The following is a 16,389-nucleotide window of genomic DNA, read 5'->3' as shown; positions in this document are numbered from 1 at the left end:
TGATGGTTTCCATATATCATCACTTTCATAAATAACATCGCTCTTTCCATCATTAATCTCAGGATCTGTCGTTTTTTAGTCCCACTGAGGAGTCTCACCCACAGTATAAAAACAGCTCTTTTCCTCCTCCCACACTCAAGTCCTCCGACAGAGCTTACCAATATGGCGACGGTATTTTTAACTGCGTCATTCCAGAGCTCTTAAACTTTCCACACTCTTCTTAAAACATGCTTTCGTTAGAAAAATTATCTCCACACAGACGTAAATCCACAGCTTAAGTCATTAAAGCGGCATTTCTGACTTGTGAGGGGGGGGGGGTTCTTGTTTTATCACATAGAGGAAAGAAAGAAAGGTTTTTTCCCCCTCCCCCATCAGTCCTTTTGCCATACCGAGTCTTAGCTGTCTTCTCATGATTGATTCTTGTTCCTCCGACTCGTCTTGTTTATCAGAGAACTCTTCAGTTAGCAGTCTTTACTCCCCCTCCTTCCTTGAAATATGTGCATTCGCTTCTTCCTAATTGTTCCTTTTGAAGTTCTTGCAGCTAGCGGCGCGGATCAGAGATCCACAGGGGGGCATTCTGCCTAGTGCCCCCATCCCCTCAAATTCGGGGGTGGTATAGGGCATAGCAGGCACGGGCAGCCCCCCCCAATCCTGGGGGGGGGGGTAGGGAGGCTATTTACTCCCATCCCAGCCTCCTAATTACCCCCTGTGGGTCGGAGAGATGTTATTGTCAGCCATCTTCCGATGCGCCCCTAGTGGCCCCTCAAAAGCTATTATGATTTCTCATTGCATTATAGATGGACAGAAGAGAGCCGATTCTCTTTGGAATGGCCCTTCCTACCGTACCTCCTCTTTGATGTTTTGGATGGCCAGGAAGAACAGGAGAGCAAGTAAGTTTTTCATTTATTTGCTTTGTGAATTTGTAGTCGCACTTTTCAAAGTGGCTAGCAGGAGTAAAATAAAGAAACAAAATTTAAAATCCCACATAAAGCCAACACTGTTTTTTATTAATTACATTTGTTAGCTCCTTTTTACACAAACAAATCTCAAAGCAACTTAACAGATAAAAACAATGAAAACTTAAAACACAATGTGTAATTTCATACATTTCTATCATGTCGCCTGTTTTCTAAAGTAAAAAGTCCCAAATGCTGCCACCTTTCCTCTTAGGGGAGTCACTCCATCCCCCTCATCATCCCCCTCATCAAGCAAGCTTGTTTTCTCCTTCTCTGGAGGGTAGGACTCAAACCAATGGCTTTAGGTTACAATAAAGGAGACTCCAACTATATACCTGGAAGAACTTTATGACAGTAAGAGCTGCTTGACAGTGAAATGGACTCCCTCAGGTGACTGTGGACTCTCCTTCCTTGCAGGATTTTAAGCAGAGGTTGGATGGCCATCTGTCATGAGTGCTTTAGTTGGAATTCCTGCATTGCAGGGGGGTTGGACTAGATTACCCTTGGGGTCCCTTCCAACTCTACAGTTCTTTGAGTGTATGTTCCAAAAGAACTTTTAAAATGAGGCACACATCCAAATACAAGGCCTTCAGCTCATCCCTTTCTCCCTCCCCTTCTATTTCTTTCTTGTTCAGTTCCTTCATTAATCTCCAGGAAGTTAAGCTGGTAATAGAATTAATGAAGTTAATTAAGAGCAAAAAGAGAGACATCAGCTTTCGCAACATTGGGATCATCACCCCATGCAGTGCTCAGAAAAGAAGGATCCTGAGCCAGCTGGAGAAAGAATTTGGAGAAAATAGGTAAGAATTTCACAAGCCTTGAATGGCATTAAAATCCCTTTAACTGGGCCTCTTGATTCAGCAGAGTGTCAGTCAAGTTACTGGAGGTGAAGTTTACTCTCAATTGAATCATGATTAAGTTGTTGAAATACTGCATTCAGTGTGCAATAGGCCCTCCAGATGCTGCTGGACTTCAGCTCCCATCAGTCCCAGGCAGTATGGCCTGTTGGCAGCGATGATGCGGGATACCGTCCAGCATCATCTGGAGGACCATGGGTTTCTCATTCCTGGTGTACAAAAGCACTGTAAGTATCCCCCCTGTCTGCCTCCAAAAGTGATGTCGCTTGTGAGGCCTTGCATGCTGATGAAGTACATCCCAAGCAAATGAGACTACGCTTGTGCGTAGTCATCCCTTGTTAGCCTTATCTCTCACTTCCCTGAACTTATTATTTAATAAAATAAAAACTTCCCTCTGTTGTTTCCCTGTTGCTAAAATGTGCGGTACATTGTTGGTTCCCTGGGGCAGGGATCTTCCTTATTTGTTGATGGTAGTCGGTAAAGCGTCTGTATACTGATAGCTCAGCACAATATCCCTGTGGGATGTAATCCATTGGTGCAGTCAAATGCAACATTCCTTATTTCCCTAGCGTGGGCACAGGCAGGGGGACATCCAGTCAGGGTAACGTCCTCTTCCACTGGTGTGGAGCATCCCTCCCCTGCATGTGACCTAGGAGATGGGCATCGCTCTGGCTGACTCCATAAAAGTGCCGAGTCATGCAGCCATTTTCTCAGTCTTGTTTGTCTTGCTTCACTTGCTTTCTATTCTCTTGTTTATCTTTTGCTGCCATGCTGCTCTCCTCCATCCATTTTGTTGTCTTAATGTAATTTTGCTGTCTGCTGGCTCTCAGCCAGCAGCACATGAGTTCAGTCTCCATATGAGATGAACTCAGACTCTTTATTGTGTAACTACCAAGTAAAGCCTGCCTTTCAGGGATCAAATGAACTGAAATGTGAGTAAACATTTTGTTACTTTACTCAGAAAGACTCTTGTGTCTTTATTCTTTGAAGAGGGATTAAAGGGGACACCAGGAAAGATAAAGTCACTCAGATTCGGGAAGAGGTAGACTCCACCGTGGCAGCAGGGCCGGGGCGGGAGAGTGCTAGAGTCCTGTCTAGTCAAGTTGCGTGGGATCAAGTCCAATCTGTTACCTCCGAGGATGTGGACAGGCTGCTTAGACAAGTGAAACCAACCACCTGTCTCCTTGACAGCCCATCCTGCTCATAAAAGCAAGCTGGGAAGTGCTGGGCTGGGAGATGGGTGGTGAATGCTTTCCTCTGTGAGGGAGCCTTCCCAGACCCACTGAAAGAGGCAATTATTAAACCGCTTCTTAAAAAAGCATCTTTGGACCCAGCCCATACGGCCAACTATTGCCCAGTCTCAAAACTTCCATTCTTGGGCAAGGTGATTGAGCGGGTGGCTGTGATAGCATTTCACTCCACCGTCGCTGCATTTGAGATTGTTGTAAATCACATGCCTGTCTGAGAAGACTATGGGAACGGAAGACATCCTTATCTCTCTTTCGTTGTATGTACTTTGGACTGTACTTTCACTTCTTCTGTTCTCTCGGAAAAGAACGGACACCATTATGCTGTAGTCTGTATATAGTGTGTAAATAAATCCCTAGGGCGTTTTCCTCCCCCCCCCCAAATTTTTTTTGTTGGTTTTCACAATATTATAAACAAACAAACACAACAAACATAAATCATAGCCTTATTGAAAATTACACTTATTAACTTTGTTAAGTGACTTCCTCGCTTCCCCTTGGTTGAATTTCACTGCATGTCCTTTTAACGGTTTTCCAAATCCCAATTCTTATGAAATTTAACTTCAACATTAACATCCTTAAATCCTCACCTTATGGAATTAAACATATTAATTCATCACTTAACATAAATAAAATCCTAAGCCAATCAAGTATCTGCAAGCTGTTTTCAGTTAATTTAACTTAACAAATTTAACTAGATAATCATTAAATTTAATCCACTCTTCCTGATACTCCTCCTCCTTCTGGTCGCAGACTCTTCCGGTTAGGTTGGCTAGCTCCGAAAAATCCATCATCTTCATCTGCCATTCTTCTATCATTGGTAATTCTTGGGTTTTCCACTTTTTAGCTAACAAATTACGAGCAGCAGTTGTGGCATACAAAAATAATTTAACATCTTTCTTGGGCAATTCCAAACCTGTTATTCCAAGAAGAAAGGCCTCTGGTTTCTTTATAAATGTATATTTCAACATTTTTTTCAATTCATTATAAATCTTTACCCAGAAGTCTTTCGCCTTGGGACAGGTCCACCACATATGATAAAAGGTTCCTTTCTTTTCTTTACATTTCCAACATATATTGTCACAATTATGATATATCTTTGCTAATTTTACAGGAGTCAAATACCATCTATACATCATTTTCATTATATTTTCCTTTAACAGAGTACATGCGGTGAACTTGACCCCTTTCTTCCACAATCTTTCCCAGTCCTCAAACATTATATTATTTTCTTCATCTCTTGCCCAATCTATCACCATAGATTTAACTTGTTCATCTTTTGTGTGCCACTCCAACAATAGCTTGTACATTTTAGATAAATTTTTATCTTTAGTATCCAACAACTCGGTCTCCAACTTAGATTTTTCATAAGCAAAACCATTTTTCTTATCCAATTTATACAATTCGTTGATCTGGTGGTAATGTAACCAGTTTAGCTTATCTTTAACTTGATCAAATGGTTTTAATTTGTAACCTCCTTCTTCTTCTATTAATAAATCATAATATCTCAACCATTTGGTGTCCATATTTAGTTTTTTCTGGGCCTTTGCCTTCATTGGTGAAAGCCATCTGGGCGTCTTTCTTTCTAAGAGTTCTTTATATTTTATACAAACATTATACAACGATTTCCTAATTGCATGGTTTTTAAATGCATTATGGGCCTTTACCTTGTCATACCATAAATATGCATGCCAACCGAACACATTGTTGAATCCCTCCAAATCTAATAGATCTGTGTCTTCTGGTTGCATCCATTCTTTAATCCAGCAAAGTGCAGCAGCTTCAAAATAGATTTTTAAATCTGGTGGGGAAAATCCCCCTCTTTCTTTAGAATCCGTAACTAATTTATATTTAATTCTGGGTTTCCTCCCCTGCCAGATAAATCTAGAGAGTGCTTTCTGCCATTCTTTAAAGCATTTCGCATTATCTATAATTGGGAGGGCTTGAAACAGGAAGAGCATCTTTGGCAGCACATTCATCTTAATCACAGAAATCCGGCCCATTAATGACAATTTTAAATTTGACCATATCTCCAAATCTCTCTTAATTTCATTCCATAATTTCTCATAATTATCTTTGTACAAGTTCAGATTTTTCCCAGACAGGTTCACGCCCAAATATTTAACTTTTTTCACAAAATCTAGGCCCGTTTTTTCTTGTAATAGTTTTCTTTCTTCATTATCCAGATTTTTCTCAATTACTTTGGTCTTGCTCTTGTTTAATTTAAATCCTGCTACCTGACCAAACTCTTGTATCAGCTCCAGTGCTTTGACTGCACTGGAATCTGGATCTTGTAATGTCAGAACTAGATCATCAGCAAAGGCTTTTAATTTATATTGTTTCGAACCTACTGTAATACCTTTGACTTGTTCATCTTTTCTAATCATAGACCTCCAGGACTGAAATAAACAGCAGAGGGGAAAGTGGGCACCCTTGTCTGGTTCCTTTCTCAATTCTAATTTCCTCTGAAACCACATTATTTACAATAATTTTGGCTTTTTGTTCTAGATAGATCGCTTTAATACCATTTAAAAAATCATGACCTATCCCCATACTCTCTAAATTATGTAACATAAAACTCCAAGAAACATTGTCAAAGGCTTTCTCTGCATCAATAAACATTAACATTGCTTTACAACTCTTTCTTGCTTCTAACTTTTCCAAAATAACTACAACATTTCTAATGTTGTCTTTCATATGTCTTCCAGGCAGAAATCCTGCCTGGTCTTTATGAATATACTCAGATAAAACCTTCTTTAGCCTTTTGGCCAGTATGTTTGCAAAAATTTTATAATCCACATTGAGTAGGGAGATTGGTCTGTAGTTTTTAACATTGGATCTATCTTGACCCTGTTTAGGAATCAGAGTAATATAAGCTTGCTTCCAGGTTTCAGGTGCTTTGCCCCCTCCCAAAATCGAATTAGATACTTCTACCAGAGGTTGAATGAGCCAGTCTTTCAATGTCTTATAATATTTCGCTGATAGACCATCAGGTCCTGGTGTCTTGCCAAGTTGCATTGAATTTATTGCCTGTTCCACTTCCTGGTTTGTAATTAAACCTTTTAGTAGATTCTTTTTATCCTCTGGAATCTGTTGCAACCCATTAGTCTTTATAAATTGCTCGATTTTCCCTATATCTTCTTTATCCTTTTTATACAGTTGTTTATAATATTTGTAAAAGCATTTTCTAATGTCTGCAGGGTTCTCTACAGATTTTCCTTCTGCATCAATGTTTGTAATAGTACTTTGTTTTTGTCTCTTCTTTAGTTGCCAGGCTAATAATTTCCCACATTTATTTGCAGATTCAAAATTTCTTTGTCTCATCCTTCTTATCTTCCATTCAATTTCTTGATTTACTAACTGTGAATATTGAACCTGTAGGGCTTTAATTTCTTTTTGGATCTGCAAATTCTTTGGGTTTCCTCTAAGCTTCTTCTCTCTATTGTTTAGTTGTTCCATAATTTTATCTTTTGTCTCATTCTGTGACTTTCTCCTAATTGTGTTTTGTTGTATCAGAAACCCTCTCATTACCGCTTTGCTGGCCTCCCAAATAACCCTTATTTCCGTTCCTTGATTCATATTAAGTTCAAAATAATCCTTTAGGGTTTTTTGGGCCTTATTAACAATTAATGAACTTCTCAACAGATCATCATTCAGTTGCCATCTGAAGAAGCCTCCCCAGGGCGTTTTCCAACAGGTTGCAGAACAACTCCAGGCAAGCCTGGAGGATGCGGACCATTTGGATCCCTTCCATTTGCGATTCAGGCTTCATCATGGGACTGAAACTGCCTTGGTCGTGCTGGTTGATGATCTCCGGCGGGCTAGGGACAGAGGTGAAAGCTGTTTCCTAGTTCTGCTGGATCTCTCAGCGGCCTTTGACACCATCGACCACGACATCCTTCTGGACCGTCTAGAGGGGCTGGGAGCTGGGGGCACTGTTAGACAGTGATTCCTCTCCTTCCTCCTGGGCCGTGTTCAGAAAGTGGAGTTAGGGGATGGATGTTCGGACCCCTGGGCTCTCACTTGTGGGGTGCCTCAGGGTTCCGTCCTCTCCCCCATGTTTTCTAACATCTATCTGAAGCCTCTGGGAGAGATCATCAGGGGGTTTGGGCTATGTGTTCATCAGTATGCGAATGTTACCCAGCTCTACCTCTCTTCCAGATCAGAACCAGTGAAGGCAGTGAAGGTCTTGGGTGAGTGTCTGGAGGTGGTTGCAGGATGGGTGGCGGCTAACAGATTGAGGCTGAATCCTGACAAGACAGAAGTACTGTTTTGGGGGGACAGGGGGCAGGTGGGTGTGGAGGACTGCGTGGTTCTGAAAGGGGCAACTGTGCCCCTGAAGGACCAGATGCACAGCCTGGGAGTCATTTTGAACTCACAGCTGTCCATGGAGGCGCAGGTCAATTCTGTGTCCAGGGCGGCTGTCTACCAACTCCACCTGGTACGCAGGCTGAGACCCTACCTGCCCGCGGACTGTCTCGCCAGAGTGGTGCATGCTCTAGTTATCTCCCGCTTGAACTATTGCAATGCGCTCTACATGGGGCTACCTTTGTTTTTTTGTTTTTTTAAAAATAATATTTATTACTTTTCCAACAATTTAAACACTACAAAAAAAATGAACAATACAATACAATACAAAAACACTACATAACACTAACACATTAAACTAACAAAACAAAACAAAAACAGTTTAGAACACATCAAACAATTTCAATATCTTATCTTTCATTCACTTATTTCAACGACTTCCTCATACCTCCCTTTTTGTATTCCACTTCTATTAATTGTTTCAGCAATTCCTTTCCATCTTCCTCTGTTTTCTATCCTATAATTATCTTAACACATTCTAACCTTATTTTTCCCTTTAATACTCTATTAATCTATTTGTACTTAATTCCTTATAACATTTCTACTAAAGCCATATAACTTCATTCCAACATATAACAACATTCCTCTTTGTTTTTGTCTTAATCCTTTAACTTAATATATTATAACTTTGGATTCTCATCTGTTAACAATCCATTTTTACGTACACCTTTATAACATTGCTGCTAAGACCACTTAATTTCATTCTGACATCATTCTAACATTCATTAATTTTGCAATATTTTTGTAAATAGTCTTTAAATTTCTTCCAATCTTCTTCCACCGACTCTTCTCCCTGGTCTCAGATTCTGCCAGTCATTTCCGCCAGTTCCATGTAGTCCATCACCTTCATCTGCCATTCTTCCAGAGTGGGTAAATCTTGTGTCTTCCAATACTTTGCAATAAGTATTCTTGCTGCTGTTGTGGCATACATAAAGAAAATTTTGTCCTTCTTTGGCACCAATTGGCCGACCATGCCCAGGAGAAAGGCCTCTGGTTTCTTCAAGAAGGTATATTTATATACCTTTTTCATTTCATTATAGATCATCTCTCAGAAAGCCTTAATCCTTGGGCAAGTCCACCAAAGGTGAAAGAATGTACCTTCAGTCTCTTTACATTTCCAACATTTATTATCGGGCAAATGATAGATTTTTGCAAGCTTGACTGGTGTCATGTACCACCTGTATATCATTTTCATAATATTCTCTCTTAAGGCATTACATACCATAAACTTCATACCTGTGGTCCATAACTGTTCCCAGTCAGCCATCATTATGTTATGTCCAACATCTTGTGCCCACTTAATCATAGCAGATTTCACCGTTTCATCCTGAGTATTCCATTTCAACAGCAAGTTATACATCTTTGATAAAATCTTAGTTTTGGGTTCTGTTTCTAATTTTGATTTTTCCACCTGGAAGCCTATTTTCTTGTCCAAATTGTATGCCTCCATTATCTGATAATAATGAAGCCAATCTCGCACTTTGTTTTTTAGTTTCTCAAAACTCTGCAGTTTCAATCTATCTCCCTCTTGTTCCAGAATTTCCCAATATTTCGGCCATTTGGCCTCCATATTGAGCTTTTTCTGAGCTTTCGCTTCCATCGGTGACAGCCACCTTGGGGTTTTATTTTCCAGTAGGTCTTTATATCTTATCCAGACATTAAACAATGCTTTCCTGACAATATGATTTTTAAATGCTTTATGTGCTTTGACCTTATCATACCACAAATAGTGCATGCCATCCAAATACATTATTAAAACCTTCTAAGTCCAAAATGTCTGTGTTTTCAAGAAGCAGCCATTCTTTCAGCCAGCAAAAAGCTGCTGATTCATAATAAAGTTTAAGGTCTAGCAGGGCAAATCCACCTCTTTCCTTTGCATCCGTTAGTATTTTAAATTTTATGCTAGGCTTCTTGCCCTGCCAGACAAATCTAGAAATATCTCTCTGCCACTTCTTGAAGCAATCCATTTTGTCCAAAATTTGCAATGTTTGAAAGAGAAATAACATTCTAGGCAATACATTCATTTTTATCGCAGCTATACGGCCTAGCAGTGAAAGCTTCAAATTTGACCAAATTTCTAAGTCTTTTTTCACTTCAGCCCAGCATTTTTCATAGTTGTCTTTAAATAGATTCCCATTTTTAGCTGTAATGTTAATCCCCAGGTATTTCACTTTCTTAACCACTGTTAAACCTGTCTCATTCTGAAACCTCTCTCTCTCAATCGCAGTTAAGTTTTTCTCTAAGACCTTTGTTTTTAACTTATTCAATTTAAATCCTGCAACCTGACCAAATTCTTGAATCAATTCCAAAACCCTTTTAGTACTAGATTCTGGCTCCTGTAATGTCAATACTAAGTCATCTGCAAATGCTCTCAATTTGAACTGTTTTAGCTCCGACTTGTATACCTTTAACCAATTGGTCCCTTCTAATCATATTCAGCAGGACCTCCAGGACCGATATAAAAAGCAATGGGGAGATTGGGCAACCTTGTCGTGTCCCTTTTTCTATCTTAAATTCCTCCGTCACCACGTTATTTACAATTAATTTAGCCTTTTGTTCTGAATAAATTGCACTTATACTGTTTTCAAAGCCTTGGCCTACCCCCATCCCCTGTATGTTCTTTTTCATAAAACTCCAAGAAATATTGTCAAAGGCTTTCTCCGCGTCCACAAATATCAAAACTGCCTTGGTATTTATATTCACTTGTAGCTTTTCTAAAATATTGATTATGTTTCTCACATTGTCAGACAAATGTCTACCCGGGAGAAAGCCTGCTTGATCTTTATGTATCTCTTCCATTAGGACTCTTTTTAGTCTTTTAGCCAAAATGTCTGCAAAGATTTTATAATCCACATTGAGCAGTGATATGGGGCGGTAGTTCTTAAGCTGGGTCTTTTCAGTCTCTATTTTCTGTACAAGTGTAATATACGCTTCTTTCCACGACTCTGGTGCCCTTTTCTCACCCATTATTTCGTTACAGACTTCCTTTAAAGGTTGTACTAGCCATTCTTTCAAGGATCTGTAGTATCTAGAAGTCAGTCCATCCGGTCCTGGAGATTTACCTAGTTGCATATTCTGAATGGCACCTTCTACCTCCTGTTCAGTTATTTTATAGTTCAGCATTAATTTATTTACTTGAGAGATTTTTTGTAATCCATTTGTTTTCAAAAATCGGTCTACATCAATTTCTTTCTGTGGCCCTTGTGTATATAGTTGTTTAAAGTACCTCTGGAATCAATTTCTAATCTCAACTGGGTTCTGTATATTCCTTCCTTCCACTTCTAAATTTGTGACAGTATTTAGTTTTTGTCTTTTTTTCATTTGCCAAGCCAACAATTTCCCACATTTATTAGCCGACTCAAATGTCTTTTGTCTCATTTGTTTAATTTTCCATTCTATCTCCTGATTCATCATTTTCATGTATTGTACTTGATGTAACTTTATTTCTCTCCAAATCTCTTGCGACTTTGGTTTTGCTCTCAATTTCTTTTCACTTTCCTTTATTTTCTCCAATATTTTATCCTTCTTCTCATTTTGGATTCTCTTCTTTAATGCATTCTGTTGTATCAAGAACTCTCTTATAACAGCTTTGCTTGCGTCCCAGATTACTCTTTTTTCAACATTGGTGTTCATATTTATCTCAAAATAGTCTCTCAAGGTTTTTTGGGCCTTCTTAATCACTTCTTCATCTCTAAATAAGGTATCATTCATCCTCCATCTGAAGGAACCGGTTGGTGTTAGTTTCATCTCCATCTTAACAGCATTATGGTCGGAGCAGGTTTTCGGGCAGATTTCCGCTTTTCTTGTCTTTGGTGCCATTCCTCTAGTTACCCATATTTGGTCAATTCTTGTCCATGTCAGTTTGGCTTCAGAGAAGAAGGTTCCCTCTCTGGCCAAGGGATTCTTTGTTCTCCAAATATCAACTAAGTCCAAGTTGTCTGTCATCTCAAAAAAGGTTTTCGGTAGTCTACCATCCTTAGTGACTACCTGTCTTTGTGCCTTGTCCATATGTGTAGATACCACTCCAATCATATCTCCCATCAAAATCACATTATAGTCCAAATAGTCCATCAAGGTCTCATGCAACTTTTTAAAGAATTCAGATTTCCCCTCATTTGGTGCATAAACTCCTACTATTAAGAATTTCTCTCCTTGTATTTGAATTTCAATTGCCACAAATCTTCCTTGGACATCTTTGAAGATAAATTTCGGTAATAGTCTCTCCTTTGCATAAATCACTACTCCTCTTTTTTTAACTTTATCCGAGGAAATAAATTCCTGGCCCAGTCTTTTATTGATCAATACTTTCCTGTGTAGCCTTGTTACATGTGTTTCCTGTAAACCAATCAAGTCCAATTGTTCCTTTTTTAATAAATGAAACACAGATTTCCTTTTCTGAGGGGAGTTGAGACCATTACAATTCCAGCTTAATAGTTGCAGAGCCATGATGTAGTTACTTTACTTCTCCTCCAACTGCACCAAGTGCCTGTTCCTGTTCTGTCGGTGGTATCACCTTATCCAGGCGGTCTTTTAATTCAAAAGGTAGTCTTGGTATGTCTAAAATTCCTCTTTCTAGTATTCTTGACTCTTCTCCAGCTTCTTTCTGCAGGTCTTCTCCATGGTCTCTCAAAAATCTTTCTTTGTCTTCCTCTGATCTTATTTTTATCTTTCTTCCTTTGAAGCTAAAGGAAAGGCCTTGGGGGAATTCCCACCTAAAGATGATTTTGTTGCTTCTCAGCAGGGCAACCAGATCTCTATAATTGGACCTAAGGTCCAAAAGATATTTTGGAATGTCCTTAAATATCTCCACCTTTGACTGATGTATTTCCAAAGTCTTCTGGAAGTGCAGACTCAAGATTTTGTCTCTCTCCTCTTTTGTTCGGAGGGTGATCAAACAGTCTCTCACCCTGTTCTTCTTCCCTCCTCTTCCAAGCCTGAAAGCACTCACTATCTTAAAATTATCCTTCTCCAAATCTGGGTTCCAAAAGTCTGCAAATTCCTGCGTAAGAAAGTCAGTCAAGTTGTCTTTCTCAAGTTCAGGTACGGCCCTGATCCTCAAATTCGTTTGCTTCTCCTTCAATTCAATCATAGACAATATTGACCTGTGGTCTTCAAGTTGCTTGTGTATCGGTGGTATCTTCTCTTCTACAGCAACTGCTATTTCCTTTGCTTCTTCAGCTGTCTTCCGGGTCAAAATAGATTCCTGTAGCAATTTCTCAATAGTTTCTGTGTTAGTATTTACCTTCTATCCCAAATTGTTGATACTTGTGGTATTTTGATCAATTTTAACTGATGCTTCAGCTACTTGTTTACTTGGTTTTTCCAGAGATTCATTAATTTTACCTAGTGCCTGAGCTAAAACATCTTCGGATGCCATTCCTTTGGGTTTAGATTGTGCCAATGCAGCTCCTGTTGGTAAGCCAGAAGGGCCAGATGTTGATGCTGTTCGCTGCAGCCCAACGTCTGGGCGAAATGATCTACCAGACCTCGTTGTTTTTGCCTGAAGCAAATCTATTTTCTCTTTTCCATTTGCCATAACACTCTAGATAAGGCCCAAGGTCAATCCCACGACCAGAATTTGTTTTGAAGTGGAAAATCCCCCTGGCCCAGTTGTTATTGTAACAGTTTCAAACTTCCTCTAGGGGGACGCAGTAGCAGTCCAAAGTTGTTACCTTAAAAAAAATAACCTTTTTTCTTTTAATCCCCCAGTTCACAAAATAGACGACAGTTTCAATTTTCAGTTATTTTCCAGTTACTTTGAAACCAGGAGAATCATAGAATCATAGAGTTGGAAGAGACCACAAGGGCCATCGAGTCCAACCCCCTGCCAAGCAGGAAACACCATCAGAGCATTCCTGACATATGATTGTCAAACCTCTGCTTAAAGACCTCCAAAGAAGGAGACTCCACCACACTCCTTGGCAGCAAATTCCACTGTCAAACAGCTCTTACTGTCAGGAAGTTCTTCCTAATGTTTAGGTGGAATCTTCTTTCTTGTAGTTTAGAAGCCAGCCAGAAATATTGTATCCCACTTGTATCTCACTTGCAGAGTTATCTGTCAAAAAGTACTTTCACCAACAGCGCATTTCACAGTACGGCATTCTTATTGTTCATTGGCAACCCGTTCCCAGGTTTTAAGCGGTGGATTTTAGCTTCCTTTTCTCTCTTTTTACAGGGAAATACAGTTCACACCTTTCCCCCCTCCTCTCCTGCAGTCAAGGGGGGAAATCGCTTGTTTTGATGATAGAATTATAGTCCTTTTCAAGCGTCTTTCAAGGTTTTAGCTTACAAGTTCATTGCTTTACTCTATTTACAAAGAACGGAAGGCAGACTTCCTGTTTATGCCTCTCCGCTTCGGTATCAAATTACTTCTTTATTCTTTGTTCTCCTTTATTTCCCAAATTAGCCTACTCACGGATAGTTGTTTTGTAGTCAAATTGTCACAGGAAAAAGGTAGCGCTCTCTGGTAACGGCTGTGCGGCTTCGCTCCACGGAAGAAGCAGTTGACTCACAGCACCGCGCCGCTTCCCCGCTTCACTCCGGAGCCCGTAATCGGACTCCTTTGCAGATTGGGGGGGGGCGCAAAAGGTGCCCGCCGAGTCCCATGGTCACAGGCTTCACCCGCCTGTGATTTTTTCAAGGGTCCCCGCTTCGCCGTAGCGGAACAGACCCGATTTCCGTAGAGCTGGTCCCTCCAGATCAGAGGGAGTCCGCCATTACCGATGGCACCACCCCGGAAGTCTAGGAAGTCCAAAATGTCTGTGTTTTCAAGAAGCAGCCATTCTCTCAGCCAACAAAAAGCAGCTGGTTCATAATAAAGTTTAAGGTCTGGCAGGGCAAATCCACCTCTTTCTTTGGCATCAGTTAATATCTTAAATTTTATTCGAGGCTTCTTGCCCTGCCAAACAAATCTGGAAATATCTTTCTGCCACTTCTTGAAACAATCCATCTTATCCAAAATTTGCAGTGTTTGAAACAAAAACAACATCCTTGGCAACACATTCATTTTTATCACAGCAATTCGGCCTAACAATGATAACTTCAAATTTGTCCATATTTCTAAATCCTTTTTCACTTCAATCCAACATTTTTCATAATTATCCTTAAATAAATTCACATTTTTGGCAGTCATGTTAACCCCTAAATATTTCACTTTCTTAACTAATGTTAGTCCTGTCTCCTCCTGAAACTTCTCTCTCTCATTCACAGTTAAGTTTTTCTCTAAAACCTTAGTTTTCATCTTGTTCAACTTAAAACCTGCTACCTGTCCGAATTCTTGAATCAGTTCCAATACCCTTTTAGTACTAGATTCTGGCTCCTGTAAAGTCAATACTAAGTCATCAGCAAATGCTTTCAATTTGTACTGTTTAGCTCCCACTTGTATACCTTTAACCTCTTGGTCCTTTCTAATCATATTTAATAAAACCTCAAGGACCGATATAAAAAGCAATGGAGAAATTGGGCAACCTTGTCGTGTCCCTTTCTCAATCTTAAACTCTTCTGTCACTACATTATTCACAATTAATTTTGCCTTTTGTTCTGAATAAATTGCACCTATACCATTTTCAAAACCTTGACCTACCCCCATCCCCTGTAGATTCTTCTTCATAAAACTCCAAGAAATGTTGTCAAAGGCTTTCTCTGCATCCACAAATATCAAGACTGCCTTAGTATTGATATTCACTTGTAGTTTTTCTAGAATATTAATTATATTCCTCATATTATCAGACAAATGTCTGCCCGGGAGAAAGCCCGCTTGGTCTTTATGAATTTCTTCCACTAACACCTTTTTTAATCTTTTAGCCAAAATATCTGTAAAAATTTTGTAATCCACATTAAGCAGCGATATGGGGCGGTAGTTCTTGAGCTGTGTCTTTTCAATCTCTGTTTTCGGTATAAGTGTAATGTAAGCTTCCTTCCACGACTCTGGTGCCTTTCTCCCTTCCAATATTTCATTGCAGACTTCCTTCAATGGTTGTATTAACCATTCTTTCAAAGATCTGTAATATCTTGAAGTCAAACCATCTGGTCCTGGAGATTTACCTAATTGCATGTTCTGGATGGCCCCTTCCACCTCCTGATCCGTTATTTTGTGATTCAACATTAGCTGTTTTTCCTGAGAGATTTTGTATAGTCCATTTATTTTCAAAAATCGATCAATGTCCATTTCTTTCTGCTTCTCCTGTGTATAAGGTTGTCTGAAATACCTCTGAAAACACTTCCTGATCTCCACTGGGTTCTGTATATTCTTTCCTTCCACTTCCAAATTCGTAATAGTATTAAGTTTTTGTCTTTTTTTCATTTGCCAGGCCAACAATTTTCCACACTTATTTGCCGATTCAAATGTCTTTTGCCTCATCTGTTTAATCTTCCATTCTCTTTCCTGATTCATCAGCTTTGTATATTGTACTTGGTATAACTTTATCTCTTTCAGGATCTCCTGTGACTTTGGTTTTGCTCTCAGTTTCTTCTCTCCTTCCTTTATTTCCCCCAGGATTTTGTCCTTTTTTTCATTCTGAGTTCTCTTCTTAATTGCATTCTGTTGTATTAGGAATCCTCTCATAACCGCTTTGCTTGTGTCCCAAATTACTCTTTTTTCCACTGTAGTATTCATGTTTATCTCGAAATAGTCTTTTAGAGTTTTTGGGGCCTTCTTGGTCACCTCTTCATTCCTAAACAAAGTATCGTTCATCCTCCATCTAAAGGAACCAATTGGAGTCAATTTCATTTCCATCTTAACAGCATTATGGTCAGAACAAGTTTTGGGGCAAATCTCCACTTTGCTGATCTTCGGAGCCAATCCCCTGGTTACCCAGATTTGGTCAATTCTTGTCCATGTCATTTTAGCCTCAGAGAAGAAAGTTCCCTCTCTTCCCAGAGGGTTCTTCATTCTCCAAATGTCAACTAAATCCATATTTTCAGTCATGTCAAAAAAAGTTTTTGGTAGTCTACCATCTTTGG

The 16,389-nt window shown here is 39.5% G+C and overlaps 1 protein-coding gene across 1 annotated transcript in view; it reads left to right on the top strand.

Annotated features, from left to right (window-relative positions):
• Window positions 1–16,389, top strand: part of LOC308467712 (putative helicase senataxin) — an 82,540-nt gene that overhangs the window by 55,205 nt on the left and 10,946 nt on the right. Inside the window, exons 11-12 of the mRNA XM_080989413.1 lie at window positions 798–890; window positions 1,592–1,756. Coding sequence (XP_080845539.1) covers window positions 798–890; window positions 1,592–1,756 — 258 coding nt within the window. The remainder of the gene's footprint in view (window positions 1–797; window positions 891–1,591; window positions 1,757–16,389) is intronic.

This window comes from Podarcis pityusensis (genome assembly GCF_964106645.2).
Source record: "Podarcis pityusensis genome assembly, chromosome: W".
In the NCBI taxonomy this organism is placed as follows: domain Eukaryota; kingdom Metazoa; phylum Chordata; class Lepidosauria; order Squamata; family Lacertidae; genus Podarcis; species Podarcis pityusensis.
Note: the sequence above shows the minus strand (reverse complement) of the source record. Positions and strands in the feature narration are given on the sequence as shown.